At 38.3% G+C, this 17970-nt stretch overlaps 1 protein-coding gene across 1 annotated transcript in view; it reads right to left on the reverse strand.

Moving 5' to 3' along the window:
• The window catches only part of MSH3 (mutS homolog 3), a 183914-nt gene that overhangs the window by 145780 nt on the left and 20164 nt on the right, over nucleotides 1-17970 (reverse strand). Inside the window, exons 7-8 of the mRNA XM_082836378.1 lie at nucleotides 17137-17282; nucleotides 7086-7252 (exon numbers count right to left, since the gene is read on the reverse strand). Coding sequence (XP_082692504.1) covers nucleotides 7086-7252; nucleotides 17137-17282 — 313 coding nt within the window. The remainder of the gene's footprint in view (nucleotides 1-7085; nucleotides 7253-17136; nucleotides 17283-17970) is intronic.

Genomic DNA, 17970 nt, shown 5'->3' on the forward strand with positions numbered 1-17970 from the left:
AAGTAAAAAATATTTATTTGTGAACTGCTTGGAATTCTATCAAGTAAGTAAACCAAGTGTGACTCGGCTCCCCCAGTGGTGGCCAGTGCTCGGAGTCACCGACTCCCAACCTTCCCTGTTCCAGGGCCACTCCTCTTTTGACCTAAGACTCTACACCTGATTTATGCCCTTCTCCAGGCTCTCTGAATTCACTTGGTTTTGAGTTTCCTTCAATTCTTTTCGAATTTTAACTTAAATACTTTTTTTTTTTTTTTTGGTAATAAGCAATAAAGGAGAAGCTTTATAAAAAGCTAATATGACTTAATCCTCGTGACAGCACTCTGATGGAGGACTGGTAAAACTTCACTACGGTTATTTTTTGTCTGCTCAGATTGTTAATTCACCAAAGAACGGAAGAAGGACTTTCCCCATTGGTTGTGCTTTTAAAAATATTCTAACATGCTTAAACTTTAGGTGATACCAAAACAAATTTTAAACTGTTTTAAATTATAAAAAATTTGAAAACGGAGTTTTCTTTTTCCCTGAGTCAGACTCACCCCATGTACAAAACTACAGTAAAGATTTGCACATTGGGGCTTCCCTGGTGGCGCAGTGGTTGAGAGTCCGCCTGCCGATGCAGGGGACACGGGTTCGTGCCCCGGTCCGGGAAGATCCCACATGCTGCGGCGCGGCTGGGCCCGTGAGCCATGGCCGCTGAGTCTGCGCATCCAGAGCCTGTGCTCCGCAACAGGAGAGGCCACAGCAGTGAGAGGCCCGCGTACCGCAAAAAAAAAAAAAAAAAAAAGATTTGCACATTGGATTATCAACATAATCCAAGTGATTTTAAAATTTTATTTTAATTAAATTAAAGTAATATCAAGGAAGCAAAGTTCATTCATACTCAGAACAATCTCTAAAATAAGATCTTGATTAGAAGCACTTCTGCTCTGGGAAAGAAGAGTAAACACACTTTTCCCTCTTTCTCTTGCTGAGTACAATTCCCTGGACATTATACATAAAACAAACAGAAGACACTCTGAAAGGCAGACAGAAAGCAGACCAGCAGGGAACTCGAGACCTAGAGGCGAGTCCCCTGAGTTTACTTTTGCCACATATATCCCAGCCTTGGAGGTGAAGAAGCTGACAATCGGGAAAGGACGACAGGAGCAGGCAAAAAAGGTCCAACAATCCTGCTCTCCCCAAACACCCAGGAAAGGTGCAACCAAGCAAGACAGAAAACTCTTAGACAATAACCACTCTACTCCAGCCAAACACCACAGTAAAAAAATGTGGTCCAACTCCACCCATGCTAGCAAAGGCCAAGGGGGGAACCTAGACATCCTTTCTCACCAGATGGATAAATGGTATCAACTGGTCACAGTTAGTTTTTAGCCAAGTATAATTTTCTAAATGTCATGCAGCTTCAGAAAATTTTAAGAGTTAATATTGTAAAAAATTCATACACACCACTGACCATATCATTTGCAACAGATGGACTACAACTACATATCCCTACCTTGTCCTGGTTCTCTACCTGGCTCTTCATCTCCTCCCTTTATGTTTCTTTCTATCCTTCTTCCTCCGACTCCCAACTACTGACATTCTCCAAATTCTTTGATCTTATCCTTTTCTCTGTACACTTTTTTCTTTTATGGGAACTGTTTATTTATTTCTTTTATCTCAACACTCGCACTAGGCCTCTTCTCTTTTATCATGCCATTCTTTGCCCAGAGACCCAACTGCCTTCCATTAGGAGTCCACACCCCTTGGCTGGATTTTAAGGTCCTTGACTCTCTCTTCCCCCAACTCTCAACACGAAAGTTCTCCTCCAATCAGAAAAGTCTCCCCACTGTTTTCACACTTCCTCTAATATTTCCAGCCTGTGGGCCCCAGAGTTCATGTCGTTTCCACACACACAACGTACTGTCCTTCCTCCCCACTACCAATTCAAACCCCCTGTCCTGCAAATGCCCCTATGCCAGCCAACCTCCTCCAACAGGCCTTCCCTGGTTATGTCAGGGCCCCGAAAGCTCTCCCGCTCTATACTCAAAGTTGACCATCATCTGCTCTGTTCATCTGACTTGCCTCAAAAATCAGTTTCTTTGAGAACTAGTAAATATTAATTAATATTTGTTTATTGTTTTCTATACCTTTCCTTTTGACCAGTTTTTTTTTTGTTTGTTTTTTTGCGGTACGCCGGCCTCTCACTGTTGTGGCCTCTCCCCTTGCAGAGCACAGGCTCCGGTCGCGCAGGCTCAGCGGCCATAGCTCACGGGCCCAGCCGCTCTGCGGCACGTGGGATCTTCCCGGACCGGGGCACGAACCCGTGTCCCCTGCACCGGCAGGCGGACTCTCAACCACTGCGCCACCAGGGAAGCCCTTGACCAGTTTTATAAACATATAACATCTCTAAGCTAAAGTGATCTTAACTGCAGTTAATACAGTGCTTAAAATCATTACTTTCCCTTTGTTTCTCTCTATAGAGAATGTAGGAATGTACACATTCTTACAACAAATGGAAAAGATAACAATTAATATAGTAAGACTAATTTTCTAAGAACCAAACTGAAATCTATAAACACACTTTACATAAATGATCTATAAAATTTTACATAAATTATCTATAAAAGGTAATTCACTGAAGAAAAATTGATAGTTTATCATTATTGAGAAAGAATAACTTTAGCTTAGTACTATCTTTGACTAATAGTTATTTACTCTAAATTATCATACAATACAAATTAATTCTGTATCTAGACAAATAAAAGTAAAGCTTTTCGTAGTCTTTCAATTGTTATCCATGGTATATGAAATGCTTTGGAGACCTCTTGTGGTCAAAGTTAAAAAATACAAAACAAAACAAAAAACCTAATACATACTTAAAATGGATATTCTGTAATTCCAAAACATTCTGCCTTTTCTCACAAAGCTTTATTATGTCTTCAGTATTAATAAAATATCAACCACTAAGTGACAAAAACGGATGGTTTTAACTTCAGGTTTATAGTGTAAGAAAAAAAAAAGGAATTCTAAATCTGAGACTCAAGAACCTACCCATCACTATTTAAAACAAAGAAGAAGATACCACCAGAAACACAAAACAAACTTTTCTCCTTGAAAATTCAATGCTATGTTATTTACTGGTAGTAAATATGGAACAGAGTTTTGGCAAGCTCTGTTCTTCATACCCTAATCAAAAGCATTCCCGTGCTTCCCTGGTGGCACAGTGGTTGAGAGTCCACCTGCCGATGCAGGGGACATGGGTTCGTGCCCCAGTCCGGGAAGATCCCACATGCCTTGGAGCGGCTGGACCCGTGAGCCATGGCCGCGGAGCGTGCGCGTCCGGAGCCTGTGCTCCGCAACGGGAGAGGCCACAACAGTGAGAGGCCCGCATACCGGAAAAAAAAAAAAAAAAAAAAAAAGCATTCCCGATCCCCGTTGCTAACTTTTTCTTTTTTTTTTTTTTAAACAAGGCTAGGAACTGTATCTCAGGTTGATAAAAGCTAAATTTTATGGATGTTAAAGTGGACCCACTAGCATTTAGGGAGAAATTAAGGTAGGACCACACTTCACACAGTAAAGCAAAATAAAAGTGAATTAGAAGTTGAATGTAAAAATTTTTTTTAAATAATAAATCGACTAAAATAAAATATAAGTAATTGTGTAAGTGTTTTCAGAATAAGGAGAGATATTTCTAAGCATAAATATAATGGAATGCTACCATTAAGTATGGAGGCTTAATTGGTCCAGGCAGTACACTAAAAATACAGAGAAATAGTGAATTAATATATAATCAAAAATGTTTTTTCAAGAGATTCAAAAAAAAAAAAAAGGAAATCCCCAAGGGCCAAAAACCATATGAAAATCATAGCTGTGGATGGGAGATGACACCATAAAGGTCCATGCACAGAGAGTAGAATATGAAGATCCAACATACTTCTAGTAGGAGGTCTTAGTGGAGCAGAGGGGAGAGGCAGTATTCAGAGAGATAATGGCTGATGAGAATAACAGAAAGAACAGCTTCCATCTATAGAGAGCTTTCTATGCTGGGTGCTGTTTCAAGCACTTTGCCTTTATTTTAACTTATTTAATCCTCACAGCAATCCTATGAGGTAAACACTCTTACTTTCTCTATTTTACAGAAAAGGAAACTGAAGGACAACACAATTGAGTAATTCAACCAAAGTCGCTACGAGGAAAGCCAATTTTCGAACCCAAACCCTATGTCACAAGAGCCACACTGCTTGACCGTTTGACTTTTGAATCTCTACTGCTCCATTCTATACCTAGATATGGATCAGCGTTAGACTACACAGAAATGTGGATTAACTGTTGAGTGTTTAGTCCATTATGTGAATAAAATAGAAAATTACATGTGGTTAGTAAACACAGAAAAAATTACATACTCCCAATGCTATCCAGAAAAATACAAAATAAAACAAGACAAAGGCAGTCATCAAATTTGGTAAAACCCACATATGACACCCAAACTATCTTTGGTATGCCAAATGGCTTTTGAATCTCATTTGATGAGTAAACATTTAGGAACATCCCCAGGCTTGCCAGCCAAAAAATTCCATTTTGGCAATGTCTTTGTGGAATGTTTTATTGAATTTTGCCTTTATTTTTTTATAAAAATAAGTGCTTTGTGACCATCTAGAGGGGTGGGATAGGGAGGGTGGGAGGGAGACGCAAGAGGGAGGAGATATGGGGATCTATGTATATATATATAGCTGATTCACTTTGTTATACAACAGAAACTAACACAACAATGTAAAGGAATTATACTCCAATAAAGATGTTAAAAAAAAAGACGACTTCTAGTTAGAATGCTGTGACTATACTGTAGGTAGAATTGAATATATCCAATTTTCTGAGAATGAATAATAATCATGGGATGAGATATGATAATATAGTCTCAAATATTTTGTCTAGTTAAAAAAGTGTTTGTCACCAAAATGGGATAGATAATCTATGCCAACTGAAGAATTTCCAGTTGTCTACATTAATTTATACATTTGTCTGTTGAGCATTATATCTTGTGTGAAAGATTTCTAAATGATGTGCTGTTTCAAAATCTTAATGTGGTCTTCATTTCTAGCTGTTGTTCAGTAGTACTGGTTTGAATCATAGTATTCTACTAAAAATAAATCATAAATTATGAAAATAAATAAATGAAAGCTAAAAAAATAAGTGGAAATCAGGAAAATGAGAGTGTTGATTCAACTGATCAATTTTAATCTCAATTACATCTAATTTAATCAAATATACACTCAGGTATGAAGGAAAATTAACAAAATCAAAGATATAAAATATGGGAAATATAGTTTTAGAAGACTATCTTTAAAATCTTTAGAGATTTTATTAACTTTTTTAGCCCTCCAAAGGCTGCATCCCTTATCAGTCTACTTGTCTGACTTTTAATTATCCAAGTTTGAACACTGTCAGAAAAGGATTAAGAACAAAATAAGGGGAATTCATGCAGAATTTTTCGTCTATCCAATTGGCAGAAATTATTTCAGTGATCACTTCCCATACTAGCAAGGGCTCAAACAACCTGCCTATACTATAGTGGTAGAAGTATAAATTAATATTACCAATTCTAGCAAGCAATCAAGAGTTTTCTAAATGTTTATACTCTCTAACCAATTAATTCCACTTTCAGGAATTTAGCTTAAGGAAATAATCAGAACTGCACACAAATATTTCTATGCATGGACATTCATCATAGCAATATCTGTAATACTGAAAAAAATGCAAACAATCTAACAAAAGAGGAATAGATAAATTACTGTATGATCCACTTATATGACTGAATGTTATGTAGTCATCTTGCCTTCATAAATACTGACTGAAATATTGGCAGATGCAATGATGTTCTCTAGAATTTGCTTCAGATAAATAATCCAGGGATGGAGAGCGTAGAGTTATAGATGAAATGAGATTGGCTGGTTGAGAAATACTGAAGCTGGTTGATGGATTCATGGGGTTCACTAAACTATTCAGTATAATTTCATATACATTTGAAATTTTCCATAATAAAGTAAAAAAATACATGGGGAATTTAAAAAAAACAGAATACAAAACTGATTTTGTAACATGAATCAAAGTTTATAAACAAAAAATGATTATACCCAGAAATAATACACCAAGATGTTTAACAGTAGTTATCTCTGAGTTATAGCTTGTTATTTTTATGGGGTTTTTTTTAACTCTAAACTTTTCCTAAATGAATATGGATTAGGGTTACAATCAGAAAAACATATTTTGAAAGCTACTTTGAAAGAATTTCAAGTCAAATGAAAAAGGAACATTTAACTCGAAGAACAAAGAAACATACAGAACTTCACTGAATCAATTAATTTGATTTTCCAACTGATTTGTCAACCTATTAAATATAAATCTTCGTGGGCTCTCCGGCCTGGTCTAAAGTCCAAATTCCTCAATATATAAAGTCCTCTTCACCCGGGCCCCAGCCCACCTATTCAGTCTCTTCTCCCACCAAACTCCTTGGGTAACAGTACAGAATCTTCTCACCTAGGCACCTTCATGTCTGTCATGCAATACATCATGTTTTGGGAATCCAGTTAGGTCTCTACACATCTGCTTCTCCCGCTGGATTATAAACTCTGCCAGACACATATCACAAGCACATCTTCTCCCTCCATACGCCATCGTGCCTAGCACACTGCCTCATAAATAAGAGGAGTGACCACAGATCTAGTAAATTTAACTAGTGGACTCAGCCACAAATTGAAACTTGCAGCACAAATAAGGCATTTCCAAAATTATATAAACTTTCTAAGAAATGATTACCTGCAGAAACTGAAGATTAATTACCAAATAATATCATTTAATAATATCATAAACCCTTTAATTTCAAAAAATTTCATTAAATATCATAACCCCCTTTAAAAAGAGCAACTTCTAAAAGCCTTCATTAAGGTGACATTAAGGGTCATTTTGGTTTTCTTTTTCGGAATTTCCACTACTACTGATGAAATATTTTTATAAAGAAAAATCATTTTTAACAACTTTATTATCAGTTTGGGAATCAGATCTAAGTTTCGGAATCAACATGACTTTCCAGCAATGTGCCAACTCACCTCACAGCTGTGGTCCTGTGGATGAGCATCTCTGTTTGCTCTGACAAGTCTGATGGAAGCAGAAGCTCCACTGGCTGCAGGCATAATATCCGAGTTTCTAGCTCTGAACGGGAAGCAGAGTCCTGGAAACTGTCGAACACAACCTCACCTGTGGTGGGCTGCACCCCCTAAAAACAAAAATATAATGGCAAAGAAAATATATATATTTTCCCCATCATAACTATGACACAGCATTAATAAACGTGGAAATAGTAAAGACGACACTCACAAGTATGTACTTGCATTTCTAAAATGTTTGAAAACCTGTCTGCTTTCCAAGACTCTTAAATAAGAAGTCAGACTCACCAATCTAAACTATGCTAGATGGGATTTTAGAGAGACACCCTGAGTCCAACTAAGTCCTGGATCTAACACACCGGACTGAGTGACTGTGACAAGTCATTAAACCCTCCTGGGCCTCAGGGTCATCCTCTGTAACTGGGGATAAACCAGCCTACTTCCCTCACAGAGTTATTGTAAGGGTCAAATCAGAAAATAAATGAACACCTTCTAAGCTATAAAGTACGTACAAATGGTGGCTGCCAATACTGAGAGTAAGAAGTGATATGTTTCTAGAAACGTGGCCACCAGAGTAGGAGTAAGGTACTATTTCAATATATAAAATTAATAAATAAAAAGGATAGGGGGGATGGGAATGTCTGTCCTGAAGGCGAGGTCTGGGTGGCTCACCACAGCATCCACTACACAGCTTTTCTTTCTGGCATGTTAATTTCTTTACTGGAGTCACATTCTTTTGGTTTTTTTAGTTAAAAAGATTTTTTTTTGGCTGCATTGGGTCTCCATTGCGGCACGCGGGCTTTCTCTAGTTGCAAAAGCCTTCTTGGAATCTGACATGTTATCACTTTGGAACCGCTGGCCAGCTGCTCCTGACTTGGCCACATGAAGGCTCAGACTGTCCCAGTCTCTGAACTGAAGAGAACTAACACTATTAGCATATCTCTCACTACCAATGCAAGGTATTTCAATGAAGAGTAACAGGAAGACATCTACAAATCCCAGACTGGCATATGCAAGTTCTGAGGAATGGTGGAATAACCCAATGTATCTGGGTGACCTTTGGAGACAGCTGAGACAGAACTACAACAGGGCAGTGGCTGACACCCAACTCACAGCTCATCTTCTCCAGCCGTGTGGCTGATGGGTCAGGGTGCTCCAGCAGGCTGTCAGGCCTGAGCCTCTGATGTGGGAGAGCCGAATTCAGGACATTGGTCCACCAGAGACCTCCCAGCACCATGTAAATCAATCTGTGAGAGCTCTCCCAGAGATCTCCATCTCAACGCTAAGACCCAGCTCCACTCAACGACCAGCAAGCTCCAATGCTGGGCACCCCATGCCAAACAACTAGCAAGACAGAAACACGACCCCACCCATTAGCAGAGAGGCTGCCTAAACTCATACTAAGTTCACAGACATCCCAAAACACACCACCAGATGTGGTCCTGCCCACCAGAACACAGGCACCAGTACCCTCCACCAGGAAGCCTACACAATCCACTCAACCAAACTTACACGATGGGGGCAGACACCAAAAACAACGGGAACTATGAACCTGCAGACTAGGAAAAGGACACCCCAAACACAGTAAGTTAAACAAAAGGAGAAGACAGAGAAATACACAGCAGGTGAAGGAGCAAGGTAAAAACCCACCAGAGCAAAAAAATGAAGAGAAAATACAGTCTACCTGAAAAAGAATTCAGAGTAATGATAGAAAAGATAATCCAAACTCTTGGAAATGGATCAGGAATGAGGAATGAGGAAAACACAAGAAACGTTTAACAAGGACCTAGAAGAACTAAAGAGCAAACAAACAATGATGAACACCAAAAAAATGAAATTTAAAATTCTCTAGAAGGAATCAATAGCAGAATAACTCAGGCAGAAGAACAGATAAGTGACCTGGAAGACAAAATAGTGGAAATAACTACCACAGAGCAGAATGAACAAAAAAGAATGAAAAGAACTGAGGACAGTCTCAGAGACCTCTGGGACAACATTAAATGCACCATAATTTGAATTATAGGGGTCCCACAAGAAGAAGAGAAAAAGAAAGGGACTAAGAAAATATTTGAAGATATTACAGTTGAAAATTTCCTTAATATGGGAAAGGAAATAGTCAATAAAGCCCAGGAAGCGCAGAGAGTCCCATACAGCAGAAATCCAAAGAGAAACACTCCAAGACACATATTAATCAAACTATCAAAAATTAAATACAAAGAAAAAATATTAAAAGCAGCAAGGGAAAAGCAACAAATAACATACAAGGGAATCCCCATAAGGTTAACAGTTGATCCTTCATCAGAAACTCTGCAAGCCAGAAGGGAGTGGCAGGATATATTTAAACTGATGAAAAGGAAAAAGATAACTCTACCCAGCAGGGATCTCATTCAGGGTCAACAGAGAAATTAAAGCCTTTACAGACAAGCAAAAGCTAAGAGAATTCAGCACTACCAAATCCGCTTTACAACAAATGCTAAAGAAACTTCTCTAGGCAGGAAACACAAGAGAAGGAAAAGACCTACAATAACAAACCCAAAACAATTAAGAAAATGGTAATAGGAACATACATATCAATAATTACCTTAAATGTAAATGGACTAAATGCTCCAACCAAAATACACAGACTGGCTGAATGGATAAAAAAACAAGACCTGTACATATGCTATCTTCAAGAGACCCACTTCAGACCTAGGGACATGTACAGACTGAAAGTGAGGGGATGGAAAAAGATATTCCATGCAAATGGAAATCAAAAAAAAGCTGGAGTAGCAATTCTCATATCAGACATAATAGACTTTAAAATAAAGACTACTGGGTTTCCCTGGTGGCGCAGTGGTTGAGAATCTGCCTGCCAATGCAGGGGACATGGGTTCGAGCTGTGGTCTGGGAAGATCCCACATGCCGCAGAGCAACTAGGCCCGTGAGCCACAACTACTGAGCCTGCGCATCTGGAGCTTGTGCTCCGCAACAAGAGAGGCCGCGACAGTGAGAGGCCCACACACCACGATGAAGAGTGGCCCCCCGCTTGCCGCAACTAGAGAAAGGCCTTGCACAGAAACGAAGACCCAACACAGCCAAAAATAATAAATGAATAAATAAATAAATAAAAATAAAGACTATTACAAGAGACAAAGAAGGACACTACATAATGATCAAGGGATCAATCCAAGAAGATATAACAATTGTAAATATTTATGCACCCAACATAGGAGCACCTCAATATATAAAGTGCTGTATATGCTAACAGTCATAAAAGGGGAAATCAACAGTAACACAATCATAGTACAGGACTTTAACACCCCACTTTCACCAATGGACAGATCATCCAAAATGAAAATAAATAAGGAAACACAAGCTTTAAATGACACATTAAACAAGATGGATTTAAATGATATTTATAGCACATTCCATCCAAAAACAACAGAATACACTTTATTCTCAAGTGCTCATAGAACATTCTCCACGACCGATCATATCTTGGGTCACAAATCAAGCCTTGATAAATTTAAGAAAATTGAAATTGTATCAATTATCTTTTCCAAACACAATGCTATAAAACTAGATATCAATTACAGGCAAAGACTGTAACAAATACAAACACATGGAGGCTAAACAATACAGTACTAAATAACCAAGAGATCACTCAAGAAATCAAAGAGGAAATCAAAAAATACCTAGAAACAAATGACAATGAAAACATGACAACCCAAAAGCTATGGGATGCAGCAAAAGCAGTTCTAAGAGGGAAGTTTATAGCAATACAATCCTACCTCAAGAAACAAGAAACATCTCGAATAAACAACCTAACCTTACACCTAAAGTAATTAGAGAAAGAAGAACAAAAAAAACCCCACGGTTAGCAGAAGGAGAGAAATCATAAAGATCAGATCAGAAATAAATGAAAAAGAAATGAAGGAAACAATAGCAAAGATCAATAAAACTAAAAGCTGGTTCTTTGAGAAGATAAACAAAATTGATAAACCATTAGCCAGACTCATCAAGAAAAAAAGGGAGAAGACTCAAATCAACAGAATTAGAAATGAAAAAGAAGTAACAACTGACACTGCAGAAATACAAAGGATCATGAGAGATTACTACAAGCAACTCTATGCCAATAAAATGGCCAACCTGGAAGAAATCGACAAATTCTTAGAAAAGCACAACCTTCCGATACTGAACCAGGAAAAAATAGAAAATATAAACAGACAAATCACAAGCACTGAAATTGGAAACTGTGATTAAATATCTTCCAACAAACAAAAGCCCAGGACCAGATGGCTTCACAGGCGAATTCTATCAAACATTTAGAGAAGAGTTAACACCTATCATTCTGAAACTCTTCCAAAATAAAGCAGAGGGAGGAACACTCCCAAACTCATTCTACGAGGCCACCATCACCTTGATACCAAAGCCAGACAAAGATGTCACAAAGAAAGAAAACTACAGGCCATCTATCACTGACGAAGATAGATGCAAAAATCCTCAACAAAATACTAGCAAACAGAATCCAACAGCACATTAAAAGGATCATACACTCTGATCAAGTGGAGTTTATCCCAGGAATACAAGGATTCTTCAATATACACAAATCAATCAATGTGATAAACCATATTATCATACTGAAGGAGAAAAACCATATGATCATCTCAACAGATTCAGAAAAAGCTTTTGACAAAATTCAACACCCACTTATGATAAAAACCCTCCAGAAAGTAGGCACAGAGGGAATTTACCCCAACATAATAAAGGCCATATATGACAAACCCACAGCCAACCTTGTTCTCAATGGTGAAAAACTGAAACCATTTTCCTCTAAGATCAGGAACAAGACAAGCTTGCCCACTCTCACCACTATTATTCAACACAGTTTTGGAAGTTTTAGCCACAGCAGTCAGAGACGAAAACCAAAATAAGGAATCCAATTGGAAAAGAAGTAAAACTGTCACTGTTTTCAGATGACATGATACTATACATAGAGAATCCCAAAGATGCTACCAGAAAACTACTAGAGCTAATCAATTAATCTGGTAAAGTAGCAGGATACAAAATAATGCACAGAAATCTCTTGCATTCTTATACACTAACGATGACAAATCTGAAAGAGAAATTAAGGAAAGACTCCCATTTACCATTGCAACAACAAAAAAATAAAACACCTAGGAATAAACCTATCTAAGGAGACAAAAAACCTGTATGCAGAAAACTATAAGACACTGATGAAAGAAATTAAAGATGATACAAACAGATGGAGATTTAGTCTTGGATTGGAAGAATCAACATTGTGAAAATGACTATACTACCCAAAGCAATGTACATATTTAGTGCAATCCCTATCAAACTACCAATGGCATTTTTCACAGAACCAGAACAAAAATGACCCCAAATAGCCAAAGCAATCTTGAGTAAGAAAAATGGAGATGGAGAAATCAGGCTCCTTGACTTCAGACTATACTACAAAGCTACAGTAATCAAGACAGTATGGTACTGGCATAAAAACAGAAATATAGATCAATGGAACAAGATAGAAAGCCCAAAGATAAACCCACACACATATGGTCACCTTATTTTTGATAAAGCAGGCAGGAATATACGATGGAGAAAAGACAGCCTTTTCAATAAGTGGTGCTGGGAAAACTGGACAGCTACATGTAAAGAATGAAATTAGAACACTCTCTAACACCATACATAAAAATAAACTCAAACTGGATTAAAGACCTAAATGTAAGGCCAGACACTATAAAACTCTTAGAGGAAAACATAAGCAGAACACTCTATGACATAAATCACAGCAAGATCCTTTTTGACCCACTCTCTAGAGAAATGGAAACAAAACCAAAAATAAACAAATGGGACCTAATAAAACTTAAAAGCTTTTGCACAGCAAAGGAAACCATAAACAAGACAAAAAGACAACCCTCAGAATAGGAGAAAATATTTGCAAATGAAACAACTGACAAAGGATTAATCTCCAAAATATACAAGCAGCTTATGCAGCTCAATATCAAAAAAGCAAACAACCCAATCCAAAAATGGGCAGAAGACCTAAATAGACATTTCTCCAAAGATATACAGATTGCCAACATACACATGAAAGGATGCTCAACATCATTAAGCATTAGAGAAATGCAAATCAAAACTACAATGAGGTATCACCTCACACTGGTCAGAAGGGCCATCATCAGAAAGTCTACAAACAATAAATGCTGGAGAGGGTGTGGAGAAAAGGGAACCCTCTTGCACTGTTGGTGGGAATGTAAATTGATACAACCACTAGGGAGAACAGTATGGAGGTTCCTTAAAAAGCTAAAAATAGAACTACCATATGACCCAGCAATACCAATACTGGGCATATACCCTGAGAAAATCATAATTCAAAAAGTCATGTACCACAATGTTCACTGCAGCACTATTTACAATAGCCAGGACATGGAAGCAACCTAAGTGTCCATCAATAGATGAATGGATAAAGAAGATGTGGCACATATGTACAATGGAATATTACTCAGCCATAAAAAGAAACGAAATTGAGTTATTTGTAGTGAGGTGGATGGACCTAGAGTCTGTCATACAGAGTAAACTAAGTCAGAAAAAGAAAAATAAACACTGTATGCTAACACATATATATGGAATCCAAAAAAAAAAAAAAAAAGATTCTGTAGAACCTAAGGGCAGGACTGGAATAACGACGTAGGCATGGAGAGTGTACTTGAGGACATGGGGAGAGGGAGAGGTGGGCTGGGACAAGGTGAGAGAGTGGCATGGACATATATACACTACCAAATGTAAAACAGATAGCTAGTGGGAAACAGCCACATAGCACAGGGAGATCAGCTCGGTGCTTTGTGACCACCTAGAGGGGTGGGATAGGGAGGGTGGGAGGGAGATGCAAGAGGGAGGGGATATGGGGATATATGTATACATATGGCTGATTCACTTTGTTATACAGCAGAAGCTAACGCACCAATGTAGAGCAATTATACTCCAATAAAAACGGTGAAGGAAAAAAAAGTATAATTTTTGCAAAAAAAATCAAATATAACAAACTCTGATAAACACTATGTACATAGTCTATCCAGGGAAAAAACTATGATAAGTAAAAGCCATCTCCATCACCCCAAGCCAATAATAGCCAAGATAACCTGGAAAAGATCATAGTTTGGAAGAGAAGAAAAAGATTAAGTAATTTACTGAAGGTCGAGGGGCAATAAAGTGGTGGAGGCAAGATTCACATAGTCTGACTCCACAAGCCACACTCTTACTCACTACTGACAATTACAAAAGGCATGGGGCCAGTAACAGACTGCATGAGCTAACAGGAGGAAAAACAACCAGTCCCTACACTCATGGATGGCTGGTGGAAAGTCAACTGACACAGCCTCTCCAGAAAACTGCCTGGCATTTTCTAAGAAAGCTGAAAACATCCACATCCTATAACTCAGCAACTCCTCCCCTACCTATATACTCTTGAGAAACTCAGGCACATGTATAAGGCATGTGCAAGAAGGTTGACAGTGTATCCTTTGTACAAGCAAAAACTGGAAAGAATCCACAAGAATAAAAAAACTGTAAAATGAAATACAATGTAGCAATGACAACAAAAAAACTACTAAGGTAACACATGTAATATCTGATAAATCCCATGTACAAAATGGTAAACAAAGAAGCAAGACCCAAAAGGATACATACAATATATTTACATTTATATACTTTTTAAGGATGTAAAACTGTATCTAAAAGCAAGGGAATTATTACCTTAAAGTCTGGATTATGGTTACCTCCAGAGGGAAGGGGCCCTTCTGTGAGCAGTGCTGTATTTCCTAACCTGGGTGGTTGTCTCAATATTACACTGTAAATTTGTTTTATGCATTTTTTCCTCGATTATAACTTTTTAAAAAATCACTCATTTTTGGCTCAAGGAAGTTCCTTAATTCTAGTCCAGAGGCCTTCTCTAGTGGCCAGATAGCTAGACTGTAAGTACATTAGCATACACATATAAGTTTATCTCCCAATCTACAACCAAATTTTTACAAAAGCTATTAACAGAAGTTCAAGTAATAAATTTATCAGCCAGATAAATTCCCCTCTGCTTTTTTAAATCAGAGAAATGGTCTATGTCATAAAACCTGCAACATGTACTACTCTGTGTGATATGTAACATTGATAAACCCATAGTCAGTCTGTATAAAGCTGTGCATTGCCCAGCCTGACGGTAGTGGGCCTGATGGCAGTGGCAGTACAACACAAAAGCCTTTGATTTCAGACTAACTACCAGTATCCAAAGGATGACTCCTAGGTAGTGACTGGGGAACATGTGACACTCACCACAACAGGGAAAAACCCAGCAAGAACAGGGTAAAGGAAGATGAGATCCGTTTCAGCCACACTGAATTTGAGTGCCTTGTCCAATGAAGAGTTGGAAGCAAGAGCCTGGAGCTCACAAGAGAGGTGCAGCCTGGACCAGACCTCTGGATGTCGTCAGCCCAAAAGTGGTTGGTGAGGTAAAGAATGGATCCCAAGAAAATGCCTGAGATGCAAACTATCATTTCTTTGTTTTTTTTTTTTTTTGCATGCCAGTTCATACACTACGGTTAACTTTGGCAGTAGGCCAGAGCATATTTCTAACCGCACAAAGTAGGAGTTGTATACTATCAGCTCTGCTCCTTAGATTGAGTTCTAGGTAAATATAAAATAGCACATTACATCTGATAAAGCTTAAAAGCAAGTAACCTTACTATCTGTAGGTAGGTTCAATTGCCTGCAGCTAGATAAAAAGTGCTTCTCAAGGGTAAAAAAATCATTTAGAGCCATCCAACAGTAATGCAAAGTCCGGAGAGAAAGGCTTACTGATTAAGCAAATGTCAAGTTAGCACAAAGTTATGCAGTCAGAATGAGGTATTAAAAGGTACTTTGGAGGCATTTGGGTTGTAAGAATTTTTGTTGATATTGTAGCTGGTTGCAGAAGTTTGTAAAAAACAAAGAGAATGAGTTATTATTAGGCAAAGGATCCTACTTGTGCTTAACAGAACAAGGGAGTCTAATAGTTCCAAAGGGCCCTTAAACCTAAGATTTTAAGCAGAGTCCAAGTAAGTCTATAAATGGGCAAATCTGCTCACAAATTGCCAGAAGGCAAGATCAATAAAACTATGGTTCACAAATTATACTTACCTGGAAGACTGGTTATAAATATTCCTAATCCTTATTAAAAAGAGTTTTGTACTACCCAGCTATCATTTCCCTTTAACTCTCAAACTTTCCTCTAAACTAGATATGACAATCCCATAATCATTTGTGTTTAACTTCAAATCCCTAGAGGAAATTTGTAAAACCTCTGTTATCCATGCATGTGTTGACTTCTATTCTGCTATCTGTACACTGTCCACATGCATGCCTGTCACTGGGTCTATCTTCAACCCTAAACTGCTAGAGCCCATGGACAGAAACTATCTGGATCTCTCCATAGCACAGAGTGCCAAGTAGCCACCTGAGAAAATTATAACTAGTAACTTAACATATAAAATTGGGAGGAAAATATTTTTCTAGTATAATTACTTGAGGACACAACCCATCAGATAGCCTCATTATAAACCATACATGATTACACATATTTAAAGATCCCTTGAACATCTATCATTTGTTTTCTTTAATTTTTATTTATTTATTTTTGGCTGTGTTGGATCTTCGTTGCTGTGTGCAGGCTTTCTCTAGTGGTGGCGAGCGGGGGCTACTCTTCGTTGTGGTGCGCAGGTCTTTCATTGCGGTGGCTTCTCTTGTTGCAGAGCACAGGCTCTAGGTGCACAGGCTCAATAGTTGTGGTTCGTGGGCTCTAGAGCGCAGGCTCAACAGTTGTGGCTCACGGGCTTAGATGCTCTGCAGCATGTGGGATCTTCGCGGATCAGGGCTTGAACCTGTGTCCCCTGCACTGGCAGGCGGATTCTTAACCACTGTGCCACCAGGGAAGTCCCTATCATTCATTCTTCACCTACAAAGTACTTACCACAAGTCCAATGAAAACGTTCCCCTTTTTTTTGTCTTTAACATTTTCCTTATTTTCACAGATACACAGAAGATAGCTGGTAGAAGTATCAGTCATTATCTCATCGACATTAACAGCATCATCCAGCTTGACTAAAGGATTTACATGTAATAATCATTAAAGAAAAACAAATGCTACATTCCCATTAGCTTTTCTCCCTTAAAATAATGGTTCCTTTTCCTGGGCATTTTTGCTTTATGCAAAACTCTTCCATACAGCATTTACTCTTCTGATTTATTCTGATCATAGTTACATGACTTATCTTCCCTAAGATGTAAGACTCATGAGAACAGACAACTATTATCCTCTCACTTCCAAAGGGCCTGTGATATGCCTCAGATCCTGTAGAAGCACCAATTTTTAACCCTCTGCTTTACTTGGATGATGCTGAGCCTTGACTCCTTAACAATCTCGTGATGTTTAATTCCACAAGTCAAAGCATGGATACACTAAAATAGTGTAAATTACTTTCCTCCGTTAAAGTACCTAACAGCTCTCAGACATAGCAAGAGAATTTTTAAAAGATATGAGAAAAGAAAACCAAAAAAGAAAACAGAAACATACATACGTGTGTGTGTGTGTTGTGTGTGCGCGTGTGTGTGTGTGTGTGCAGTAAGTCCATCACATAAATTCTCAGGGATGAAAGCTGATTTTGGACAAAGTCAGTCTGGGAACATCCACTTTGGGCATCAGCAGATAAGAGCTACAGCAGCAGCAAAAGAGAAGCACGGAGGGGTGCTGCTTTAGAAGCAGGCTTTGAAAAAGAGACTCAAGTTCAGGCAAAAGAAACAATAA

This window comes from Leucopleurus acutus, assembly GCF_964270905.1.
Source record: "Leucopleurus acutus genome assembly, chromosome: 3".
Classification (NCBI taxonomy): Eukaryota; Metazoa; Chordata; class Mammalia; order Artiodactyla; family Delphinidae; genus Leucopleurus; species Leucopleurus acutus.